At 37.2% G+C, this 25,711-nt stretch overlaps 1 protein-coding gene and 1 long non-coding RNA gene across 9 annotated transcripts in view; both read right to left on the bottom strand.

The window, feature by feature from the left end:
- Nucleotides 1–4,878: 4,878 nt before the first annotated feature.
- LOC142601753 (uncharacterized) lies at nucleotides 4,879–10,173 on the bottom strand. The gene is made up of 2 exons (XR_012835353.1): nucleotides 9,834–10,173; nucleotides 4,879–8,683 (listed from the first exon to the last, which is right to left on the bottom strand). It is a non-coding gene; the product is annotated as an uncharacterized LOC142601753 (long non-coding RNA).
- A 766-nt stretch (nucleotides 10,174–10,939) lies between these two features.
- FGL1 (fibrinogen like 1) overlaps nucleotides 10,940–25,711 on the bottom strand; it is a 35,614-nt gene continuing 20,842 nt past the window's right edge. For all 8 annotated transcript variants that reach the window (XM_075752090.1, XM_075752083.1, XM_075752084.1 and 5 more), the window contains 6 exons: nucleotides 24,785–24,965; nucleotides 22,169–22,328; nucleotides 19,980–20,077; nucleotides 18,968–19,056; nucleotides 18,222–18,409; nucleotides 10,940–14,262 (listed from right to left, as the gene is read on the bottom strand). In XM_075752090.1, coding sequence (XP_075608205.1) covers nucleotides 14,103–14,262; nucleotides 18,222–18,409; nucleotides 18,968–19,056; nucleotides 19,980–20,077; nucleotides 22,169–22,328; nucleotides 24,785–24,965 — 876 coding nt within the window. In that variant the 3' untranslated portion in view covers nucleotides 10,940–14,102. The remainder of the gene's footprint in view (nucleotides 14,263–18,221; nucleotides 18,410–18,967; nucleotides 19,057–19,979; nucleotides 20,078–22,168; nucleotides 22,329–24,784; nucleotides 24,966–25,711) is intronic.

The raw sequence follows: 25,711 nt of genomic DNA, 5'->3' as shown, positions 1-25,711 counted from the left end.
GCTAAATGAATGCTTTAAGTAATTTTTTTTTCATATGCTTTTCACTAAAACAAAGTTCAGTCCTCAATTTATAAGCAGCACTGGTGGAGAACTGGAAAATACTCTTAATGCTTTAACCATTAGATTAAGTGTAGTTCACTTGATTCCCTAATGTAATAAACCTCTTTCTTTTGTGGGCCATTATCTGTTAGATAAACCCCTACATTGTATGTGTCATTAATTATTTATTCCTTCCATTATTCTTAAATGCACATTAAAGAATTGGCTCATAGTTTCTAGCACAATTTGTAAGAACAACTCTGTTCAATAATTTTTGGAAGCATTTTCTTATGGTAAATAAAGTAATAAGGAAAACAGTAAGTTTTATCTTCTGTGGAGTTAAGATATCAGTTTAACCGTTCTATTCCTATTAATATTTTGAGAAATCTAGATAGGAGGGTTTTTTTCCTTCCTGATATTAGGGATTGAGAATTTGTATATTATTCTTCTAGACTATTTTACTTTTCTATTTTTTCTAGTTAGAAAAAAAATTGACTAATTCTTCCCCCTTCCTTCTTCAGTGTCATTTCAATAAGCTTACATAGCCATACGCAGAATGACAACTTTACTGTTCTGTACCTACATTTGTTACCCCTTGGTATTTTCCACATAGGCTGTTTCCTAAGCAAACATACTTTCACATAAGCAGATTTATGCAAAAATAACAAATATTTGTCTATTCTGAGAGGAGGGGAAAAAAAAAAGGAGATTATCTAGTGAACATGATGGCCCAGCAGAGTTATCCTTAAAACTATTTTCAATCCATGTGAGTACAATTGAGAATTTAATTGCCTTTGTCAAAGCAATGGGGAAGGGAGGCTGTAGCAAGGGAGATGGCTAAAACTTGGAAAAGTCAACTGGCTGGGAGGATGGCTGCTAGGAAAGATTAAATCACAGATCATGTGAAGAAGATCTTTGAGAAATTCATATATTGCCACCATGTGAAGACTTCAGTCAGACCTGCCCACTTCATAAGAGAATAGCGGTATTCTTTGTAGATGTCAAGAAATGACTGAACAGGGAGAAAATTTAGAATCCTGGTTTTCACTCATGCTGAACTGGAGCCGATATTTAAATAACCACAAGGGTGCTAACTCAATGAATGACTTGGTCAGAGGAGAGAGAGAGGTGAAGAGACCTGTGTAAAAAGTGCCTAGAGATGCTAGGTGGATTTCTCTGCAGGTGGGACTATTTGATGTGATAAAGAGACAATGGTTGACAACAAATTTCTGTGGCACCCCATAGCAAATTAGAGGAGAAATTGGAGGAGCTCTCCAAACAAGATGCTGGCAGATGAGTCAGAGAAGCTGGAGAAGGAGTGGGAGATAATCTAGCTAGTGGAAACAGTAAACAGGGAATGGAAACTTTCAGTCTTGAGTGCAGGATGAAAAGCAGCCAGCACCACACATTCTTACTTTTTTCTATTACTGATTGTTTCTTTGCTTTTTTTTTCCTTTAAAGGAAAATACCTTTTCTTCTAAAAATCCTCCTTGAGATCTTTCTGTTCAAGGAACCATCTGTGGGAAAGAAATGAAGGTGAAGATAAAATTCCAGGAAGACACTTGCACAGGCCTATTTGAAAGTGTTTCTTGACAGGAAACAAGTGCTCCTGAGCCTTTAAGGGCTATACCTCTGCAACAGCTCCAAGATATGCTTGCCTTCAGCTATATAAACAGTGGTTAACAGAGGTCTGCAGAAGAATTATTGGCACTAAGACTTATTTAAGGGAAACTAATAGAAGGAAAAGGTTATACAACCAGTTTCTTTTCCTACTTTTCAGTGGTGTCATCACTAGCTCGCTATGGACTTAATGTTTTGAAGAAATTTTGCTGAAGTAAAACCAATTCCATTCTTATCTGTAGCAGGTCAGCTGTTTAAATGGTACCGAATATTATTTGCTTCTGTGACTTTTCTGTGATTAAGGAACAAATAAATCATGTTGCTATTGCAGCATCTCCCCAGTGTGAGGCTTGGGTGTGAGATTAAGTTAGCAGGGTTTAGCAAGTATCATTTGCACAGTGATAAATGTGGATAGGGGGATGAATAGGCTCTTAGCCAGAAGCAAATACACAGTGATGTGACTTGTTCTGACAGGAGAGAAGGCTAAGCTAACTTGTGCACAGTTTGCCTATAGCAAATGCAAAGCAATACATGCTGACAATTTCTGCAGACCAGCTGATGCATAGTAAGCTGTTAATAGGTGCTAACTTGCTGGTGCTTCTGAGGTCACAAGACAATGTAATGTAGCATACCACACTGCTCTTTGCTTAGACCCTGCTCTATCAGTAATTGGATTTGTCTGGTCTTTCAGTAGTGTTCTGTGGGTTTCAGATCTCTCTGTATGTGGATGTGTGTTGGATTAGACACACAGGACCTTAATATTGCAAGTTATGCCAATATTCTTACTGACTCCTATTGAGAGGGAGGTATGGTATATATAATGGGACAGAAACAACAGAGAAATGGGAGTAACTGTGATAAAGGTAGTGGGTACTAAACAGAAACTTGCACCAACAAAATAGAGAGGGAAAGCTTGAAACCAGTTCTGTGTGGCAACAAGATGTCCCCATCTGAGCCTTACTGAGCCAGGATGGAACAAAACAATGCCTTGAGGAAGCTGTGTTGCAGCAGTCTATGGCAGGATTTAGCACTGATTGCTCAACAGGGAACTGCTAAAGGTGAAAATTCAGATAACCAGAGAATGAAAGCCTTTCCTCTTCTCTTTCCCCATCCTCTCTAATATGGACAGATTAATTCCAACATTAATGAAGGGACAGCATGTGCTTTTGCTTTGGCAATTGAAACTGAATGCTGTTCTGTATGCAGGAAAGGTTACTGAATGGACAATAAGAGACTGGGGGAAAACAAGTAAAAAAACCACAAGCCTTTTCTGCATGTCGTTATTAAGAAATGGTATGCATCCAATGGGAGCAAGAAAATGAAGGTAAATTTAGGATTTTTTCCTTCCCAGGTGGTAATGCAAACCAAAGTGAAGAAGATGAGAAAATACATATGGAATTTAGAGTGAAAATAATCAAATGGAGGGAAAAATACAAATTTTCTTATTTGCACATAATGTGTTTTAGTCTATGTTTTCCCTTGCAGCATAGATCACTTAGATCTTACGTGAACTCGTGTCTGAACCAATCCTTATTTTCCTTAGAAGAGTTCTGATGTAACCAGCCAAAGCAACTTTGCTAGGAAAAAAACCCCACAACTTAAATGGAACAGCATGGAAGACTGTTGTTCTTGGCATAGTTTTAATAGCTGGACAGGCCATTTTAGTCCTGTCTAGCGTTCAAGCTACTTGACTTTACAAGTTGGACAAGATTACTGTTGAATCAGGTGCATCTGAAATAAGAACAACATAATTTCAGTGGAAAATTGCAGTAAATAAGAAAAGTCATGCAGGTATTCTGCAGTAGTGTACAGCACTCTTCACCCGGGATGCAGTAGGATTTATCTATGAAATTATGTGTTGTTGGTATTTCATACTGTAAAGACATTGTAAATAAATGAAGTTATTAATAAACTACATAACTTTTGAATTAATATTTTAGATGTGTTGTTTTGGCTAATGTGCAGTCTTAAGGATTAATTTGAAGTACAATGAACTGTAACAAAAAAAGCCAAACAGATAAAGTTACAAAATCATTAACATTGTGTGGGCAATCTATTTCCTTCTTTGTTTTCATGTCAGTTCCTTCTTCTGATAGGACAGTAGTCCTGGATAATAGGAGGACAGTAGGAGAAAAATTTAAATTGAAGTAGGAATGAACATGTTAGTTTCTTCATTGCTAGCTACTTGCTTTCTCTTAGCTGAACTTAAGGCTAGCATGTAGATAAGCCACTGAGATCCAATGTCAGAATCTTTTGAAGGCAGAAGTCAGTTTATTTGCACAAGGGATTATAAAAACATGTATGTTTTCTGTTGTGACTAGCTTCTGAGTCAGAGCTGGAATGTGCAGCAGAAGAGTACTCACTCATCCCTGCTGTCCCACATGGCGCCCTCCTTAACCACAATCTCTTGCTCAGCCTCCTATTAGTGGGCATTTGCCAGCTTTTATAATTTTCCACAGTCTGAAATACAAACTGTAGTAACAAATAGCATTTTCTAAGCCCCTGTGTATTACTAGAATTCTCCAAGGAATCCTTGTATGCCTGACTTTTTTCCCCTACTTTGTACGTATCGCAGAAAACTGACTGAAATACCACACTGTGCGCATTGACTTGTACTTCCGGATTTCATTTGCCATTTATGATGAGCAACTTGCAGTGTGTTTAAAATGGCTATAATAATAGGCAGTGCTCCTATTAAGAGTTTCTGATTCTGTCTCTCTGAATATTGATATAATGGATGGTGGTGCCAACTAGAGCTGATTACTTCCTGCTGTCCAGTGCTGCTGTCTCCGTAGAAGCTGAAGCTTCAGACTTACTTAATTAATCATGCCAGTATAGAAACTGAAGACAATATGGGCTAAGTATAGTGGAGCCTTCTGCTATAGACAGCACTTCTTTCCTTTAAATATGCAGCTTGGATGTAAGCTAGCAAAGGTAATCTTTCAGGGAGAACTCTGAGCATTTTAAACATACCCTGAAATACTTGCGCATTCTAGGTTTCACTTCCTAAACTAAAAATGCATTACATTTGGGGTTTGTTCTTCTTCATATTAAGAAAATGAGATCCATGAGTCAGAAGGGTTCCAGATTTTCCCTGTCTTTCAAAATCTATATGTCTAATTTTGGTTCTCTTCCCATATGATTGGACTTCTTGAGAGTAAAACAGGCAGCGAAATAAACAGCACTGCAGTACTTTTTTCTTTCAGAGAATAATAAAGGTTTTGCTTAAAATATTTATTTTTATCAAATAATCTGAGAAATGCATTTGTAGCTGAAGATTTTTGTCACAACATTTCCAAGAAGCAGTCTGCTGAAACTTCTTTGTTTTTAATGAGTAAGCATAAATACACCCCGATGAAGGCTTTCTCTGGTATCACATCAGAGTTGCTTGCATTTAAATTAGTGGGTCAGCAAGAAAGGACAGTGGAACCTTTTATTAGCAGCTGACTTCTCCCAAGTCTCATTTTACATTTTTGGTTCCAGCACTATTCAACTGAAAGGAGATACTGTAGGTTAAAAAAAAAAAGGGGAGGTGAATAACAGAGACAAGGCAGCTGCCAGACATTACCTTCCACTGTGTTCTTCAAAAATACCTGTATCTTCACTGATATTATAAAGAACCATAATGTGGCATGTTTCCTTGTGAAACAGGCAGTCTTTTGTATTCTCTGGTAACAGCTTTTCATGAGCAAAGTCTACAATACAAAGTTCAGTATTTTTTTAAAGCTGTCTTAGATGAAGAGGCTGCCCATCAAGTAAGAAATAAACATAAATATCCATATACATTATATTTCTTCTGCTGAAATCATTATGGTAGTGCTGTTCTCTAAGGAAGTCCATATTTTCCCTACAGTCACTCTGTGATGTACCCGAAGACCTCAAAAGTGAATTTGGTAACATTATTATTTCTGTCAGGAATCCTTCCTATGTTGGACAGCCTGATGCTCATTCCTCATCTTTAGTGATGGTGTTCTTTGAAAAGCTGCAGGATGTCTTAATTTCTCTCAAATTTTGGTCTTGAGGGTTAATTAATGTACAAATGACATAGACATTGTGAGACCTATATAGAGAATGTATAGCCTGTTATCACATGCATCAACAAGTAAGTTTGAGATGTCATGGGCAATATCTTTCTTGCTTTCTAGCTCTAGTTCTTTCCAGCTCTAGCTGGACATTAGCGCAAATATTTTTGTTATTCTGGTAACATGGGAGAAGGTTGTTGATCATTACTATATGATGAATTACAGAGCATATACAGACTTAGACGGCTACAGTCCCTGTAGAATGCTGTATAATGAATATGGCTGATACCTTTTTAATGAGAGAGTAGAATAATAGAAAGGATTTGTTGTTAAAGCTGTGTTTTGGGGATACAATGTAAATGCTCTGCAGATGATGGCCCTAATTCATCCCCAGGATAACTCTACTGGACTCAGTTGATTTGCATGAGATTAATTTTGTACATTCTTTTGGGGAGAGGAAAAAAAAAGAAGTTGAGAATTACGTAGCTGGGAAGGTGTCCAGTTAGTATCTTATATATGAAACTTTTTTGCCAGGTTTAGGGGCTCAAGTACTTTAGTTTAATGTTGGGGAGTTAAAGAGAAATATAAAGTAGAATATAAAGTTATTGTCATGGATTGCAAATATTAATGACTTTTCAAGTTGCGTTATTAATGGCTTTTTTTCAAGTTTTGTAAACATAAAAAGGAAGCCTTTCCCTTCCTTCAATACTCTAGAACTTTTTGCTTAGACATTTTAGGTTAAGAGTGACTTGTGCTCTTCCAGATGCATGTGATTTTTTTGTTTTCTTTTTTTCTGTACTGAATCAGAGGGGTAGTGAAACCAACTCAGAAACGGTTAAGCCCCTTGTTAGGGAGAGTCAATAAGAAGAATAGATGAGAACTGTGCTGAGATCTTTAATTAAGCATGCCGCATAACAGAGGTAGAGAGGATTCAGTGACAAAGGACTGGAACAATTTGAATTAGCATTGTTTCAAAAACTTCCATGCGATATTTAAAATGAGTCAATCAAAGTTAATAGAAAATAAGAAAAAGGAGATGCATTACAATCATTAAAATCATCACAGGAGAAAACATTTGTACATCTTGCAAGTGTGAATAATTCAAATGGTAGCCTATAGAGTGAGACTTGCAGGAGTTTCTAGCAATTACATGCAGTATGAATTTTACATTTGCTGAGTACCACGTGAATAACCCAGTGATTCCAGCGAGGGTGCTTTTCCCATCTGGGTGTATGGCATCTTGGCAGGAGATGGATTTCCTGCTCTCCCTGCAGTGAATTCACTATGGCACAGGCACTTACTTCATCCTGCTGGTGCCACAAGTGTTCACAAAATCTCAGTTTCCTGATCATGAGAAACATTCAAATGCTTTATTATTTGTGTTATGATAGGGCTTTTGTGTAAAGATGGGGCTCACTCCAGTAAAGTTCCCTTGAATATCAGGGTAGTTGAGGTGTGAAAAATGGAAAGAGATCACATCAGGGAAAAGGAGTAGAAGAATCATAGCAGGAATACAGTAGTGCAGATATGTTAGTTCAGCTAGTGCTTGGAACTTGCATAGTTTCGTTTCTGTCTGCTAATCAGCAGAAGATACGAACTACTGTTGTAATGCAAGCCTTTTAAAATTAAAGACACCACAATTTAACTGCCAAAATGTGCCGTACCTCAAGATAATTAGATGCTCTGAATTTCCATAGGGTTTAGGTAAACTTAGGAAGCCATGTAAGACTTCAAAAGGACTAAATTCACTTAAAGATTTTTGACTTGTTTTTTATCATTTAATAATTAATTTAATCAGGAGAAACGTTTGTACTAGTTTATAAATATGTTGCTGCCTAAAAAATACATGTACAGAGCACCATCTAGTGCAGGCTATCACTAACATAAAAGCTTTTCTGCTCATATGTCACTTGTCTGTATTTAGCTGATTTAATTAGCTAATTTAGCTAATTTAACTATCATGTTGCAGAAAATGCCAGCCCAGTGGCTCCTGTGGCAATATAATTTTGCAATGACATGAGAGACCATGGATTGAAGATTACTTGGAATCTTTAGCAAGGACAACAAAACTGGATGCACTGAAATTCAGGTAATCATTTGTGAGAACCATATACTTGTAAGAGGAATCTGCTTATCTTCCTGCCCACCATGTTGGATAATATATCGATTAAATAATTCAATCCAATCTGTTTATAAACTAGGTTGGACACTGATTCTCACAATAGATTTAGAGATCCAAGTGCCATTTCAGTTGCCATAATTACACCATTTAGCTGCTCAGAGCCTTTGCTCAGCTTCTGCAGAACCTCTAAGCTACCCAGGTTCCTTAAGCCAGGCGTTCACAGGTATGCAAACCATGACTACCTGGCAAGATTAAAGATGTGACTGTCATTAAGAAGAGAAGAAAAGAAGAAAGTAAGGAAGCTTAGATTCTATAGGACACAGGTAAAAGAAATTTATAGACAGGTATTTACAAGTTGCTGAGGATGGATGGAAAAAAGTGAGCTACAGGGTTGTTTTTTTTGGTTTTTTTTTGTAAAGACCATAGTTTGGTTCTTCTACAAGCACACAAACATAAGAATTTGGCCCCAGGGTTGTTTAATCACTGTTTGGATATCAACATTATGTTTCTGATGCAAACTATTTAGTATTAGAGTAGGATTAAGAGGAACTGTCTTAGTTAATTGAAGATGTAGCAATGACAAGCTGAATTTCATCCTGCACTAAACCAAGGTTAAGATGGCCCTCAGGTACTTGGAAAAGATGATTTTTGGATGAACACTATGTATTCATCAAAAAATTAAACGTCAAAGAGCCACTATCACTGTCAAGTTTTACATTCTCATTGAACACGCACTTTAACTAACAGAAAATGATAACTTTTCCTTGAGCATATATTGCATGTGGATTTTGGCTGAATGCTTGAAACCTTGCCGATTTCCCAATTCTCAGACTTAGTCTGAGAAAACAGTAAGCATAAACTCATATTCATTTCAAAGTACCTCTGTAGTGGGTTGACCCTGGCTGAGGGCCAGGTGCCCACCACAGCTGCTCTATCACTCCCCTCTTTTATTAGACAGGGAAGAAAAAGTACAACGAAAAGCTTGTGGGTTGAGATAAGGACAGGGAGAGATCATTCTCTAATTATCGTCACTAGCAAAACAGACAGAACTTAGAGAGGGAATTCATCTTATTTATTACTAAGCAAAACAGAGTAGAGGAATGAGAAATAAAATCAAATCTTAAAACACCTCCCCCCACCCCTCCCATCTTCCCGGGCTCAACTTCACTCCCAGCTTCAACCTCCGCTCCCCCTCAGCGGCACAGGGGGACGGGGAGTGGGGGTTACGGTCAGTTCATCATGCGGTGTTTCTGCCGCTTCTTCCTCCTCAGGGGGAGGACTCCTCTCATCGTTCCCCTGCTCCAGCGTGGGGTCCCTCTCACAGGAGACAGTCCTTCACCAACTTCTCCAACGTGAGTCTCTCCCATGGGCTACAGTCCTTCACGAACTGCTCCAGCGTGGGCCTCTTCCACAGAGCGCAGACCTTCAGGAGCAAACTGCTCCAGCGTGGGGTCCCCCACGGGGTCACAAGTCCTGTCAGCAAACCTGCTCTGGCGTGGGCTCCTCTCTCCACGGGTCCACAGGTCCTGCCAGGAGCTTGCTCCAGCCTGGGCTTCCCACGGGGCCACAGCCTCCTTCAGGTGCTTCCACCTGCTCCAGTGTGGGGTCCTCCACGGGCTGCAGGTGGAATCTCTACACCCCCTCATCCTCCCTCCATGAGCTGCAGGGGGACAGCCTGCTTCACCATGGTCTTCACCATGGGCTGCAGGGGGATCTCTGCTCCGGCACCTGGAGCACCTCCTGCCCCTCCTTCTGCACTGACCTTGGTGTCTGCAGAGTTTCTTACATCTTCTCACTCCTCTCTCTGGCTGCAAAAGCTCTCTCTAACTGTTTTTTTTCTCTTTCTTAAATATGTTATCCCAGAGGCGCTGATTGGCTTGGCCTTGGCCAGCGGTGGGTCCGTCTTGGAGCCAGCTGGCATTGGCTCTGTCAGACACAGGGGAAGCTTCTAGCAGCTTCTCACAGAAGCCACCCCTGTAACACCCCCCTGTCCCCGCTACCAAAACCTTGCCATGCAAACCCAGTACAACCTCCTGGTTTTGAATAGCTCCAGTTTTTGCTTTCAAAGTTGACCTCTTCATAGACAATTTAAAAAAAAACAAAACAAAAAAACAAACCAAGACAGAAATAAGAAATTTTTGAAAATTTAGATAGGGAATACTTCCCTGGATACTTTTTCTGCTCTTTCTACCTCTTTTACAACTGCCAAAGAGAACCTACTACTGAAGAAAAAGCTGCATTTTCATTCTTTTTGAGCTAATGAGGAGTAAACTAAAGGAACATGTTAGGAATGTTCACAGACCTGGCAAGCTGTGGTTTCATTCCCTTTTCTGGGTATACCATTTTGCTAACAGTGAGGAGAACTAGCTTTGACAGAACAAAATGTTATACTTACTGAAAGGGTTCAAGAATTGGTGTCAGAAGTAGTGATTTTGGGAATGGTGGGAAGAGGAAGGCTCTAGCTAGGCAGTAGAGCTGAAGAGAAGTCTCCACTGGAAGGCAGTAGGTCAGATTGCAGCACATCAGCTCTGTCAATCTGTACCAGACATTCTAGGGAAAACACATGTTGTAGCATATAAGGCTCTTTTACTGCTTATGTAATTCACCTGGGCTTGTGGTTCCATTCTTTTAATGTCCAAAATGTTTTGCAAATGGAAGAAAATAGACAACTGAAAATATGAAGATGTTTCTCTTGAACTAATATTACAAAAAGATGCATTTTTGATTACACGTTGCTGGTAGCTATCATTATGTTCTTTATTAAATCATGACTGACAAAAATTTTTCCTTGATATTTCCTTGATTCTTATTCTTCTTCTGTTGGGTTATATGATTTCTATCAAATGGTATGTATTCATTTTCAGCTATTTGGGAGTTACGTTGTTCTGTCTAATGCCTGAACAAATAAACTGGTCTTTGTTCTGCTATCTTGTAAGAATAAAGACTACCTTAGAATATGTTCATACATGTTGAGGAAATAAATTAATACAAACAGGCAAGCCAGGCAGATAAAAGAATTCTCTTCCAAGCTGTACTCTCTTGTCTAGTAGCTATTTAAACTTGCCTTTTGAAAATAAAGGGTTTGTTTATTTGAGAACAACTATACGATCATTTTGAATTACAACACTTTCACATGTTTTTCATGTGGCCAAACAGATTTATTACACAAAGAAAGGCCATAGAAAGATGGCGGGAATTAAATACTGTATTTGCATATTGCTAGCAGTATGCCTCACGCTTTTCAGACCGCTAGGATATCAAAGTCCTTGTTCTGAAAAGCATTCAGTCCAAACAAACATATAAATACATTGGAAGATGTATAAAGAAAGATTTGATTCTCCTTCATTTTGCGATTTCAGTAGAGAAAGGGAGTCAAATTTTACATCAAAATATGACAAAAGTACCCTAACTCAGCTGAAATACTTCATTAGCGTTCTTGTAAGTAAATAGGACGGATTTATGCTGCAGCAAACAAAAAAATTACTGCAGATTTTATGAGCACAATCTGTACATGTTCAGAGTCTTTTTTGTGTGCTACAGATCCAACTTTGCTGTACTTAAATCCTTTGTGTCTTTCATTTAAATTATATGGAATATGATCTGTCTTGATACTCTCCAAATACATGAGCTAATCTTTCCATTTTCCTGTGAAAAACTCAAGAGTGTTTTTACAATTTCTACATAATGCCATCCATGGTTTTGCAAAGAATTAAATCCTTCTCCTCTTAGAGTAGAACAAGAATTTGAAAATCATGATGGGAAATACTGTACTTACAACATCTTTATAAACTACTCCAAAACTTCCATTGTTTTATTACCTATATACCTACAGACTTACTCATAGAGTTACACAGGAGTTAATTTTAAATTCTGTTAAAAAATTGGATAAAAATACATATCAGTTGTTCTGTTTCAATGTTGAATGCTAAATATATATATATATATGTATATAAGTATATACATACACACACATACATAGGCTGGTATGCCTTCCTGTCAGAAACAGAATTTAATTTGGTTTAACTGCTTAAACAAGGTTCCAAATAAGCAGCTGTAGAGCTATCCATTGGTTCTGTCATGCTGGGGTACAGGGATGTGCTAAAGGCTAGACATCTCTAGCAGAGTATCTACTGATACATCACAAAAAAGACTAGATTATCTAGAATACCTGCTATTACCACAAAAAGCACAGACCTCAAAACCTGTCTACTGCAGATTTTTATCAGCATCATTTTTACATGATAATGTTCTTTTTAGCTGCCTGAACCTCATTTTTTCGTCCACTTAATTCCCCTTTTTTGTTTAAGTGTAATCTTATTTATCTTATTGAGTGAGATTGTTTCATATGAACATCTCTTTTTTCCCCTAGTTGTTCTACACATCCTCTCTCTCTTATTTCGTGCAATTCTTTCAATGATTCTTGCCAAACTTTTGGGTTTGGAGGATGGAAATGGAAGGAAAAATGGCCATGCACGGCGTTATCATTCAGCTGGCCTGTATTCATATCAATGTAGTTATATATTAACTAACCATAGAACCATAGAACGGTTTGGGTTGGAAGGGACCTTAAAGATCATCTAGTTCCAATCCCCCTGCTACAGGCAGGGACACCCTCCATGAGACCAGGTTGCCCAAAGCCTCATCCAAGCTGGTCTTAAACACTTCTAGGGACAGGACATCTACGGCTTCTCTGGGCAACCTGTGCCAGTGCCTCACCACCCTCACAGTGAAGAATTTCTTCCCAATACCTAATCTAAATCTACCCGCTTTCAGTTTAAAGCCGCTACCCCTCGTCCTATCACTACATGCCCTTGTAAAAAATCCCTCTCCAGGGACTTTTTGCCAAAAGTTAGTTTCAAATATGTTAGGCTTGACTGAAACTGGCTGCCAGGTTCAAAACTTGTATTTGGACAGAGGGAGAGAAACTGGCAGTCCAACCACAAAAGCAAAATTATTTTAGGAAAGCAGGGATATAGAAGTACTCAAGTTTGGCTCAGATCCATGTGTTATTTAAAATCTTAATTTGCATCTGCTCAGCAGAAATGGATTACATTTCATCAGATAGCTTTCTAGAGAGTGTTCCTATCTTCTCCATGGCAGCAAGCACTAATTAGCGATTCTTATTATTACAGCGTGTTAGAGTCTATTGTGGTGCTAGGCACAAAAGCCGGGGTAGGCAGTGTCTCTCTTACAATTTTTCTTACACAAGAAAAATGTGGATCTGCAGCTTGAGAAGGGGAAAAGCCCAGGGAGCCAAGACAGAGACATAGGAAAAGGAGAAGATAACAGGCTTAGAAACAGAACCACTTTGAAGTGACTGAACAGGACATTCGAATTTGGAGAGTTGTGGAGTCTAACAGATACATAAAGAAAGTAAAGATTTATAGAGTTAAGCACTAAGAACCTCTAAAATGCCAGATTTTAGTTGCACATGAAATACACTTCCCTCTACACATGCATTATGATAGTCTATGTTCAAAGCATAGCTCACAATAAAATTAGTTGCAGCTTTTGTTATTTAGCCTTTTGGTAAACTCCACATATCAATATATTAAAGTCCAGGTTTTGTTACCAAATGTTACCAAAAAAAAAAGAAAGACGTAATGATTACCAAGAAGAAGAAAGGCATAATTACTGACTATCTAAAAATATTAGATTGAAATTAAGTGACCAGCCCTACAAATGCTTCAGCAACATCAGACAATCCACTCCTGCATGCTGGGTTCAATGGATTCTAGCCTGGTAGCATTCCTTCTCTTCCTTCAGTTCCCTGCCTTGTTCTTTATACTTTTTATGTATGCTACGTACACAACACAGGCAACAAATACATCAGAGGAATTTACAGGCAACTCACTTCTAAAGCCTTGAATCATTCCAAAGAAAGTATGTTCCATCCACTGATGGAACCAGCCTTACACTTCTATTTAAATGGTTTTTTGTTGTAATACGTACAATTCATTTTCATTTTTGCGACAACACAGTGACAATACTGTTTTTTAAAAGGTGAAAGGATTTGTAGTTACTGCAGAAGTTAATTCTCCATGTTGATGAAATGTCCTTATTCCAAGGTGAATGCCTGTCTTTTTAAAAAAATCCTGTACACATATTAGCACTAGTATTTGTATCTACAGATTCATAGGCCAGATTGTCTTCTCATTTACATCTCATAAAATTACTGGTTGCAGAGGAATTTTCCCATACTTATGTATGTATAGATGAGAAGCAAAAATCTGCCCATCTGTTTTAATTTGGATTGATTTGCTAAAATATTAACTAGATAAATCGTCTTAATAAAATACTTAAACAATATTAGGTTCAAAGTCTTCTGGTCTGACCTTCATGACAACGGATTTCAGAGAATACCACCACCCATGCCAAGTGTACCAAACAATCCCGTTGTCTGTCTTTGCAGTATAGGGGCCTTTGTAGTACAAACCGTTCAAGTTGGCAGAGTGACACCTGGTGGAAAAGTAAAGAAAAACAGAAATAAGCCCTCCTGTCGAAAAGTTGCAAGCATTTGTAGTTTCTGTGAGAGTCAAAAATTTGGCCATGCTGACAACAGCCCACTTTGACAGCTGCAAAAAAATTGCATTGGTGGACTTCAGTGTGCCTAAATAATAACAGTTTGATAAGGGCAAAACTGCTCTTAGCATCTTCGAAACAAAAGGGGTTTTTGTTCTTTCCACATGGTTCTGACATTACTAGCTCTCTGAGTTTTACCTGCTGATCTGTTTCAGTGGAGAATTATTCCACAATTGTTCAGGTCATGGGTGGCAGCAGGGCCTACACCAAGCAAAACTTTGGGAAAGAAATACTGTGCTGCTTTTTGTTGTTCTAGAGTAGCCCCTCCTAAGTTCTGCAGTTACCCCACAGGGTGTTTCGTACGACAAAACCTGAATACCACCATCGGTTTGCCTATTGTGGACTTCTGTTTACAAATAGATTAAACCTGACAGCCAGTTAAACATATGTATACCAATTCACTGGACGATTGAGCTGGCATTTTATTTGACTATACGAAGTACATTCTTTTTTGGGTTCTTTAACACACGGAAGCAGAAGCAGAAATGGTGTTACAGTTTATTAAATATAGTGGTTAAAACAAACAAACAAACAAACAAACAAAACCATAGCAAAACCCAAAAGGCTTGAATAGATCCCAGCACATACTTCAACAACCTTCATACTCATTTTATTTCTACAAGAAAGAAGTTTAGAACCTTATGTGACCATATGGAGAGCAAATCAGTTGTTTCTTCTGTAGCACATTGTAATGAATCAGCTTGGTTTATCTGCCAATTCAGTATTTTGTTGTAAGTGCTGTTAATATCTAGCTGTCAAACACCATGATGGATTTCAAAAGCAGACTCCAGAAAATATGCAAGCAGAAAACAGTCCAAATGAACCTTATGGATATTATTACTAGCAAATCTTAGTCTCTTTGGCTTTGCTTACACTTACATTAACAATAGTTTTTGAGAACTGAAATGCAAACTGTGATAAAAGCCTCATAGGAAAATTCTCACGTGTATATGCTTATTCATTGCTTACAGTTTTTAAGCTCAATTTTGCTAATGTGTTGGTTGAAAGCTTATAAACTGCAGATATCAAAAGTGACTTTGTTTTCGAGAATGGCAAACTTGTATCAGAGCTGACATTATATTTCTAGCCATACAAATTTAGTGTTGAGCAGGCACTCTCTCTACTTTGAATCAAAACACAGATTTCAGTAGAGGAATTGTAATTGCTAAGAGGTATCTAGATCAACCGAACCCCTTCTTGTACTTCCTTTGCTGGAAGAAGGCAAAACATCATTTTGTCAACAGCAATAGGAGCTAGTAACAAGTCTTAATTAGTGCTGGGAGGCACTAACAGCAAAAACCCACAGTATTCTGTAAGCAATATTCTGGATGCTGTATGAAGTAACTGGACATACTAAAGAAACAACTGGCATGTGATTATTGATATGATATTCTGAAGCAACACTCATGATTCAGAAGTCAATAAATACCTTAAAGTTAGCCTATATTCCTCCTTTCTTTCTGATAGGCTAATTTTTAAAGTAAAAAACTGCACTGCAATAGTTTCTAAAGTACAGTCAACTCTCAATTATCTGTGGACATTTTATCTGAATTATGTATTAACTGTATCACAGATGCAGAGAGATGGAGTTGTTTCCCTGAGAACTGTTTTAATTCTGCCTGGACTTACTGACTCCTGTATAGCCCCACATGGATGTAGCTATGCTGTCTCCAGGATGATTGCTGAGGCAGGAAGTCTGCATTAGTGAGATCTGTGACCCCACCTTGATGCCTGGCAGATCCACTGTGATCATCCATGCATGGTATAACTAAAACTGGAAGTGCTGGGGAGAGAATAAGCTCATGTCCAACAAGACTCGTTAGCTCTTCTTTTACCAATTATGAACCTACTGACCATTGCAATGCCCTGGATGCAGGAAAGCTTATGACCTGGGTGTAGGACCAGAGTGAACCCAGCTCTGTGGATTTGCATCCAAGCTGAGTATCTCTTCTAGAGTTTTGCTTACAAAAGAATGCAGAGAGACATTTTTCTGCAGAAGTCCAGGATAACATGTGCTGAGCTGTAGCAAGACCAGTGGCTTTAAACTAGATCTAAGCAACTTCCATGTGGCCTTACTTGTGTCACATCCCTTGGTACTCATATTATCTGGGTGTTTCTGTATTTCATTAGTTCACATAGCATAGAGCTGGCTATAAAAAATTCCTTCATAGCTGGGAGCTCCTATACAAACCAGCCAAGAGCACTAATTCCTTCTATGTTTGCTAATCTGTGCATGATGAATATGTGTTCTGAGTGCTTTCCTTTCTCTGCCAGTACTGTTCTTTTGGGTAGGATTTAAGGATACTGAAATTTTCTAGTATTTTGCAGTATTCAGTTTTGTTAGGTTTAACATAAAAAAGTCAGTAGCAATGCAGTGGAATAACACTATTAGTAACTCATTTTCATTATCCAGATAGACAGTCACTTTAAGAGCATGAGCTACACAGCCATAATAGGAACTAGCCTGGTAGAAGTCAGCTATCTTTAGTAGTTACGTAGCACCAACTACGTATTAATTAAGGTATTAATAACTGTCAAGTTTGGCCATACAGCTACTTTTGCAAGAGTACTTCCAGACCAATCCAATATTAAAAAAAAAAAGTTTTTAAAAGACAAAGAACGTATGCACTTGACTTGGTTATTCACTCTCAATGAACTCCATGGCATGGTATCAGAGTTTTACGTTACTTGAGGTCTAGATATTCCTCTAAATCCACAAAAGTTCTGATTTCACAGGAAAAGGATCTCCAACACAGTTGCCTTTCCTTTTTATATCTTAGCTTTCATGAGAACTGCAAAAAAACTTTGTCTACATGTGATTTTTTTCCATATGTCTCAAACATTCTGCTGACCTACTATCTGTGCAAATATATTAAAATATATTAAAATAAGTAATTAATTGTGAAACATTGAGTTAATAGCTACATTATATCAGCTAAGGTGGTCACAGACTACGTATGGAAACAGAATTTGGAAAATGAGGAGTTAAAAAACAGAAACAAAGGATGACACAACAGAGAGATGGAGTTGATCCAACCTGGCAGCTGTTGCCAAGTGAGCTGAGATCACAGTGAAAGAGTAGTATGCTTCCCTGAGTTGTATTTTAAACCTCTCTATTACACAGCTAGATTACACAGTTTCTCTTCATGGCTATATTCATCTAATTAATTAAGGGAAAGAACATAGCTGCCTATACAGACAGTGCTAAGGCTACCAGTTTTATCCTTTCTTTTTGAATTGATATTCTATATGTAAGTAGGATTTAAAAAAATCTTTTACTGAACTCTGTTTAAAAAAGTCTTCCTATCAGTCCAGCCATACTCACTGACAGAAGCTGAGTGGACTCATTCCCATCTTGATATAGAAGGAATAACAAGAGTGAGATGCTGTGAACTGAAGTGAGAAAAATGAGGCTTAATAACCTGGCACTAGCTTAACTTGTCAGATATCTGCAGTACTGCCACATCTGGTCTAGTGCAATGCACCAGAAATGCAAGAATGAAGTACAACAGGGATACGTCTGCAAAATCTACATGACCTACTTGTGTAAGAACTGGTTACCTTAAAGGGGCAGAATTACCTTCTTACTGTCTGATAACAAAGACAACCAAAGCCTATGGCAAATACCATTATCACAGACCAGCTTGAGCTGTGCCATAGGTGCTGTCCCTTCGAAGGTGAGTCTCAATCTTACCAGCACTGAGATGTCTGGTAGGGGTCAAGGGCAGATTGCAAATATAATAAACAATGCCAATCCCATCTTCTACCATATGTTATTATTGTATGAATACACATGAAGCAGAATAGTTGACAACACTAATATAAAATCAAAATACCTGTTAAACCACCAGCCAGCCTTTTCCTCTTCAGCACAGTTCCCTTCATAGTTGTCATTATCCCTGTCTCTAGTACTGAATTTCATTCCTCGATGATCAGCCCACCATTTTACTTCAGGATGAAATCCACCAGCAAGGGAATCACCAGCTGTACCAGAGTACTCACCACAGCTCATCTCATAAGAATGCTAATGAAAAATGTGAAGAAAAAAAAAAATCCAATATGTCTTTAACTTTTACCATGTCTGAGAGTGAAACCACAAAGAGGAAATTAATCTGTTCCATTTGCTACTATTTTTAAGCTCAGAAACATCATGCCATTTAACCACCGTGTACTACATAATGAAGGGGTGTAAAGATGCTTACCGGGGGTAAAATTTGTCAATAACCTTATGTATAAATGACGTAATAAAAACAATTATAGAGTTACTTTGCAGTATATATTACCAATCAGAATATAATGTTCCATTATTGTTGGTAATATCAACAAAATTAGAAAAACTGCTTTTATCCATGGCTGCTAAACCAAATGATTCATACATCTTACAGAAAGTGTGAAACTGCTGTATCAATGTAAACCATTATTATTACATATTTGAAAATTCCAAGCATTTGTAAGAAAGAAAATATGATAATAAGGTTCTAAACAAACCTTTATGAAAATTAGGGAACTTGTATGTTTATTGTCTGTCTACAGAATCTACATTTTCATTAAAACCTCCAGTCATTATTCAATATTTTATTACCTCTTCACCTGCAACTCTGAATCTTGCATATTGTGCAAAACGCCGTTCTCCTTCAAAATCAGTTAGATCAATTCTTAAAGTATAGTTCCCTTAAGAAATAACAACACAAATTATTTTGGTTAAAATAGCCTATCTATCTCACTACTTTTCAGAACAGAGTATTATACTAGAAGATTAAAATACTATACTTTTATCATGAATCTCATCTCTATCATCACAGCATATTTTATGGGAGTTTATCTTCTTTATGCATATTAAAGCATATCTTCCTATTCTTTGTCTTTATTCACCTGATTAAGCTTAGAAAAAAATTAGAATTATTCCAATACAGATTTTCAAGTGTAGACAAAAAATCTCTAAAAAAATGGCCCTATGGACTTTATATTTTAGTAAGTTATTTGAGGTGGTAATGAAAGGATAGTGAGAATCAATCAATAAGTGTACACCTAAGAAAATTAGATTTTTATACTTTGAAGATAAAAGTTATACTAGGACCACATCCTGTTTGCATTGATTTCCATATGAATTAGCTGGCTAAGTTAATGGGTAAGTTTTGTGTATGCAGCATTTTACTGCAAAGCAGAAGTTTTCTTAGATTGAGTGACCATTAGAAAGATGGAAATAGCTTTCTAAGACTAGCCTAATCAACAGGACAGGCCTAGATTTACCTTCATGTAATAGCCTATGAAGCCATGTAAAGCCCTGACTAAATGAACTGGTACTCTGGACTGTTAGTGATACTGACTGTGAAATGGGTAGAGACAATTATTTTAAGGTATACTCCTATCTACTGTTGCAGGGGCTCCCTGCATGCCACTGGCCTCACAACAGTTTTGAACCTTTTGTTAGAAAACATATATTCAAATGTGTTTTGTTCTGAAACTTGGAAAAGTCTATGCAGACTAACAACAGAACTCAGGATTTATGCTAACAAAAAGGGTAACAAAAAATGGCCTGGAAAGAGCAAAGAAACAGAAACAATAGAAGACTATTGTTACAATACAAATCTTACCTTGATTAGTCAAATAATGAAGATTTTTATTTCCAAGCCAATATTCACCATTTGTCAAAAGAAAATTTCCAAAGCCTTCTTCATAGTCATTCCAGACTCTGAAAAGAGTATAAAATACTAATTTATCAAAAAAGCAAGTTTGCTTGGATGTTTATTTTATCATACACTCATAGATCACAGAATAATTCAATTTGGAAGGAACCTCAGGAGGTAATCTAGTCCAACTTCCTGCTCAAGGCAGGGCTAGCCATGAGATCAGACCAGGTTGCTCAGGGCTTGTCCAGTCAGGTCTTGAAAACCTCCAAGGATGGAGACTGCATATCCACTTCGGGCAACCTGCTGACTGTTCTCATGGGGAAAATTTTTTCCTTATATCCAGTCTGAACTTCTCTTGTTTCAACTTATGTACTTAGTTTCTCATCCTCCCGCCAGACACCACTGTGAAGAACTCTCAGACTGTTCTGTTTTCTTAGAGACCTCCTTGTAGGTACAGGCAGGCTACTGTTAGGTTCTGCTGAAGCCATCTCTTCTCCAAGCTAAACAAGCCTTAGCCTGTCCTCACAGGGCAAGTGCTCTAGCCCTTGATCATCTTGGTAGTCCTCTGCTGAGCTCTTTGTAGGTTCATTATATATTGGAACAATAATAAACAAATATTTTACACTTTATTATCTTATTTACATTGTTGATATTCACAGAACTATTTCTATTTCTTACATGTGAAAGGCTGAATCCCACACTACACTGGTCACTGAATCCCAGTCCAAAGAGTAGTCCGAAGAGGTACATTCAAAGTGGTTTAAGATTAACAGATTAACAGAAGAAAACACATTAGCTCAGGCCAATCTCTGATATAGCACTATTTACCTGAAGTGAAAACATTTTTCCTGGTTAAATCCAGGGGATCTAAGTGAGAATGTAGGTCTATCACAAGCATTGTTTCTTTATTTTCTGTGATTTGATTAAGCTGTGAAACTTCTGCAGCTGGATATATAATTTTGTAAATTGAGGTATTAGCCAGCTGTTTCCAGCTTTGACTTACTGACTGATTCTAACAATTTTTGAACTCATACTAGTGCATAGTTTCAAGAATTAATGTGTATACTGAAAGCATTGAATGTTTTCCCTGTCTACAGTAGCTTTGAAACACTTTCTCAATGGTTTTGGTTTCATGACATATTCTAACAGGGAAAAAATATGATCTATTTCCTTGATGAGAAGCAACTATACTTCAACCAATGGGTGAAAGTATTAGGCTGTGGACAGGCAGTCATGAGAGAAAGCAGCCTCTGTCATTTAAGTAGCTGGTAGTCTCTGGCAAGGAAGAACAATGGGTGGTGTGTGGTGGTAACAACTGTAAACTGCTGCAGATCGCTTCTGTAGCTTGTCTGACAATATTTTATAAAATAAGAATAGCAAAGTTTTCTTGGCTGGATTGCAGTTTTTCATCCTCTCTGGGGATCACTTCTCTATTTCATAAGGGTATTGTAAAGTTATTTACAGTAATTATAAACATAGGTAAGACACAAATCCACAGAAGGATGCAGATATATGAAAAGCAAATTGGACAAACTGAGGGTTCTAAAAACCTTCTTGTTGCTTCTAATACCTGTAAATATTTTGGGGCTTTTGTATTCAAGTCTCACAGCACCAAAAATTTCACTTCTGGACATTTCCCAGAAATGCTTGAGTCTTGGCAAAAGCAAGGAGGTTAGGAGTCCACAGATCAAGTTTTCACCCATCTTATCTTTCTTAAAGGCATTTTACTATGAGCTACAAATTACTCTGTGGTCATTTTCTCTCATACTTGTTTGCTGATGGTATTTCTGTTCAAGCAGATTGCTTACATTTTTACTTTTTTAGACTTTTACTATTTGCAAAAGACAAGGTAGTCATTTACGTGCCATTAAGAGTTATTGCTCCAACAATTGTTAATGCATTTGACATTGAAGTGTCCTCATGTAAAATGTACAAGCTGTCAGAAAAAGACTAGAAGAGATGTCTCCCAGAAGAGAGCCTGAGCCAGAAGTGGTATCTCATCTGAAGGCTCTCCCACAGGATAACCATTCCTCCCTTTTACCTGAGATAACAACTTATTCGTATAATTCTAAAGTTAAGATTTAACTTAGCTCCATCTGGTTTAATGTTTCTCCACTTTGTTTCCAATTTTAATGTCTAAGTCTAGTACCTACCTATCAAAATTCTGGCTGCCATCAGAACGTCTCTGAAAAACAGTCCAGCCACCCCCTTCAGACATGTCACAGAAGGCAAGGAATTCAGTAGGACTCTGGATAGGTTTCATCTTATAAAATCCACTTTGCTTATGGCCATCATTGTAGATTTCCGCACAATCTGTTCACAAAACATTCATTGGACAGGTTTTTTTAGTCTTATACTTACTGGCAAAATCAGAAATCAAGTCAATAACAGGAATCAAGTAATGTCATAGAAGAGTCATGTGTAAACCAGGCTAATACAAAGGCAATACCCCTGCAAACACATTTTTATGACTTTTCCACACTTTTTTTGTGTATTTGTGTTGCTTTAAAACCTTATTGAGCTGTAATTATTTTGGCATTTATTTAAAAGAATCTTTTTTCCACCATAAAATAGTATCATTTTGTTTTCATTTGACTAGCAAAATAATTCCTCTGGTTTAAGTGGTGTCACTTTTAATCTACAATGGTATAATCCACATTGGAATCCTGTTACAATCATATAACTTCTCTACATATAAAATGTATCGCAACCTTTAAAAACAAACATTGTACTTCTGTGTCCATAAAGTCCACAGGAGAACTGCCAAAACCAAGAGTATGGAATCACCACTGTTAGAAAAGGGAAATAATTGCTGGACCTGATACTCTTGCAACAACAGGTACAAAAATACATAGAAGACTACCTCCAAAAAGTGCAATGTATGTGTAAAATGATACCACTTCTGATTGATACCATTTACAGTCTGGTCTCTGTTTGTGTTAATGACTAATCAGCATTTACAGCAATGACAAAATTCAGAGTTCATGAAAATATAACAGCAATGTAATTGTATAATCTTATCTTTTTTCCTCTAGGAGTTAAGAAATGAGTTCTTTGTTTATATGTAATCTACCATCAAGCAGTCATACAGGAAAGACGTATAATTTTCAACATTCCTGTTTTTCCTGGCAAAGGTAGGGCTGATTAACTGTAAGATTTTCCCTGAAACATTTATGAACATGTTGGCTTAACTTCCAGGCCAGTTTAGAACCTTCTGAACTATTATGTTTCTTCTCAGTGAAAGTGTCAGTGAAGATTAGACATAGAAAATAAACACTTTATACTGAAAACAAATCACCATGCCAGGACTTGAATAAACTTTAATAGAAAACATAATTTAAATAACAGCTAAGTTGTCTTTCTAGAGAATGTTTGACTGGCTTATAGAAAATAGCTTTTCTTGTCCATTATTTTCTTAGTAGGTTAGCAAAACATGTAAGTATATTTTAATTTTTAGCAGGTGTATATAGTGTGGAATTTCTCCCTCACTATCTAACCCCAAATTATCCGGTTCTGTTGACATTCAAATGCTACATCAGTTTGAATGAAATAATGCAGTATCAACAAGGAAAAACATTTTCCAAGCTATGAGGAAAGTGAAAAAATAATGGAAAAAAAATAATCAGAAACCAGAACAACTTAGATCTGTTATTTAGAATCACATTTTAAGAAAATAAACTGAGGCATATGCTAAGAAAAGGACAAATACCTTTCAGCTACATGTGGTTTTAATAATCTTTTCCAGTAACTAATGAATCAGCCATAATAATTTAAAAAAGTATTCCAGAATGCTGAATACATAAATAAATATACAGCTAAAATTTAAAGTCAGATTTACAACTGCTTTGAATTTCATTTTAATGGTGCTTTATTATATTCGATGCTTTGTTATATGTTGTGATTTCTTCCAGAAGCACAAACACTACAAGTATATTCAAACAAGGCTATTAAAAGTTACAGTTTAGACTGGACATCTAGAAATGAACACTATCCAAGAATCAGACCCCCAAACTGGATTTTCAATCCAACTGTTTTTCTGGATGGTGTTTTATTATTTTAAGTTTGGGCCTCACTCCAGCTATTACGGGCTAACACACTTAGCCTTCTCCCACTGCAGAGGGACCAGATCACCACCAGAATGCTGGTTAGATTACAAAAACAACTTAAACCCAGTGTTTTAGAAGCTGTGATGTCCTGAGATGAACCTAACTCAGTCAAAATGGTGCAACATAGAGAATATTATCAAAGTGAGATGCAGATGTCTTTATGCCAGGCTTATGTGTGTAAATATGGTTGTCAGGGACTTCACAGATTGGAACAGAGTCAGTGTGTGGTTGTAACCCACGTGACCCTGTGAATGTGTGAATGTGAACTGACCCTGTGGGTTGGAACTGTTTGAGATTAGTGAAAGAAGGGTGTTTAGAAATCTGTAACTGTTTATTAACATTTTGTAAATGTCTGTTATTGGCTTTTATCTGCTGTATTGCTGATATTTATTCTGAATTTATTGTTCACTGATTGTTTTTTAATTATGTGCTATTAATAAATTAATAACTCAATAAACTGCTTTGATCCTGATTTGATTTACATCATGTGAGATTAACAATTTTTCCCTACGGCACCAGGCCTAGGTAAAAGCTGAACACTGTGTTTTAAACAAACAGTTTTCTATGAGCTTTTAAAACAATAAGTCAATGGGCCCAATTGTGCTAAAGCTTCTGGGTATCATTACAATGAATGGAAATGAAAAGAACAGCTTCATTTCTAACCTGAATACTGTCTTTTTCCTCCCAAGTCAATGACACTGTTTTCATCTCCTCTGTCACTGTACTGAATCTCTTTCTTCTCTAAAAGCTGTACAATTTTTAACTGCTGCTGTTTCACACGATGTTCTAGAAGCCTCACCTGGCCCTGAAGTCGTATCTGCTCTTGAAAACAGTTCTGTGGATCCTAGAGAGGGAAACATACACTATTGTAAAACCAACAAATTTTTGTCACGTTTAACATGTGACACAAGAAACCAAACAAAGCACAAATAAAATTTAACTTGAATAAAACATTTTGGTTACAATTTCCTACAGACACTATGGTGACTTCCACCTCAATTGCTACCTCTATTTAAAATTATTTTGTATAATACAGAGTGTCCAAACATACATCTGCTTTGCAAAGAGACCTTCTCTTTAGTGGCTATAACTACCACCTCTCACTGCGAACATGCAGAGGGGACTTTAGGGAAAAACACTGTAGTACAGACCCTATCATAAAGATTGGTTACTCTCTGTCGTCTGCCATGTACGTAGATTTACTATCCAGTGAGGCCTGCTTCACATTGTGAAGGTTCTAAAATTCCAGAGTTTTAAAGAAATACAGTCCACAGTGATATGTTTTCAACTTCATTGTGCATTTTTCAAATGCTTTTAGATTACACACTTCTTATGATAAGAATCTTAACATTGCCAACATAAATATTGTAAAGTTTCAAGCTCATTTTTGGCATGCTAAAATAAATAGTCCCTAAGAAGCTGTGAGTATGCATGAAAAATAAAAGTCAAAAACTTTAAGTCAACATTGTGCTGCGACTTGTACACGTAATTTTCCCATGGAGAATGGGTGAAAAATGTGGTGATTCTGATATGGCAATACCTAGCACTTATTTCACCCTGGTGCAAATACTGATACGTGACAAGAGAGCT

The sequence above is a fragment of the Balearica regulorum genome, chromosome 4 (genome assembly GCF_011004875.1).
Source record: "Balearica regulorum gibbericeps isolate bBalReg1 chromosome 4, bBalReg1.pri, whole genome shotgun sequence".
Taxonomy (NCBI): domain Eukaryota; kingdom Metazoa; phylum Chordata; class Aves; order Gruiformes; family Gruidae; genus Balearica; species Balearica regulorum.
Note: the sequence above shows the minus strand (reverse complement) of the source record. Positions and strands in the feature narration are given on the sequence as shown.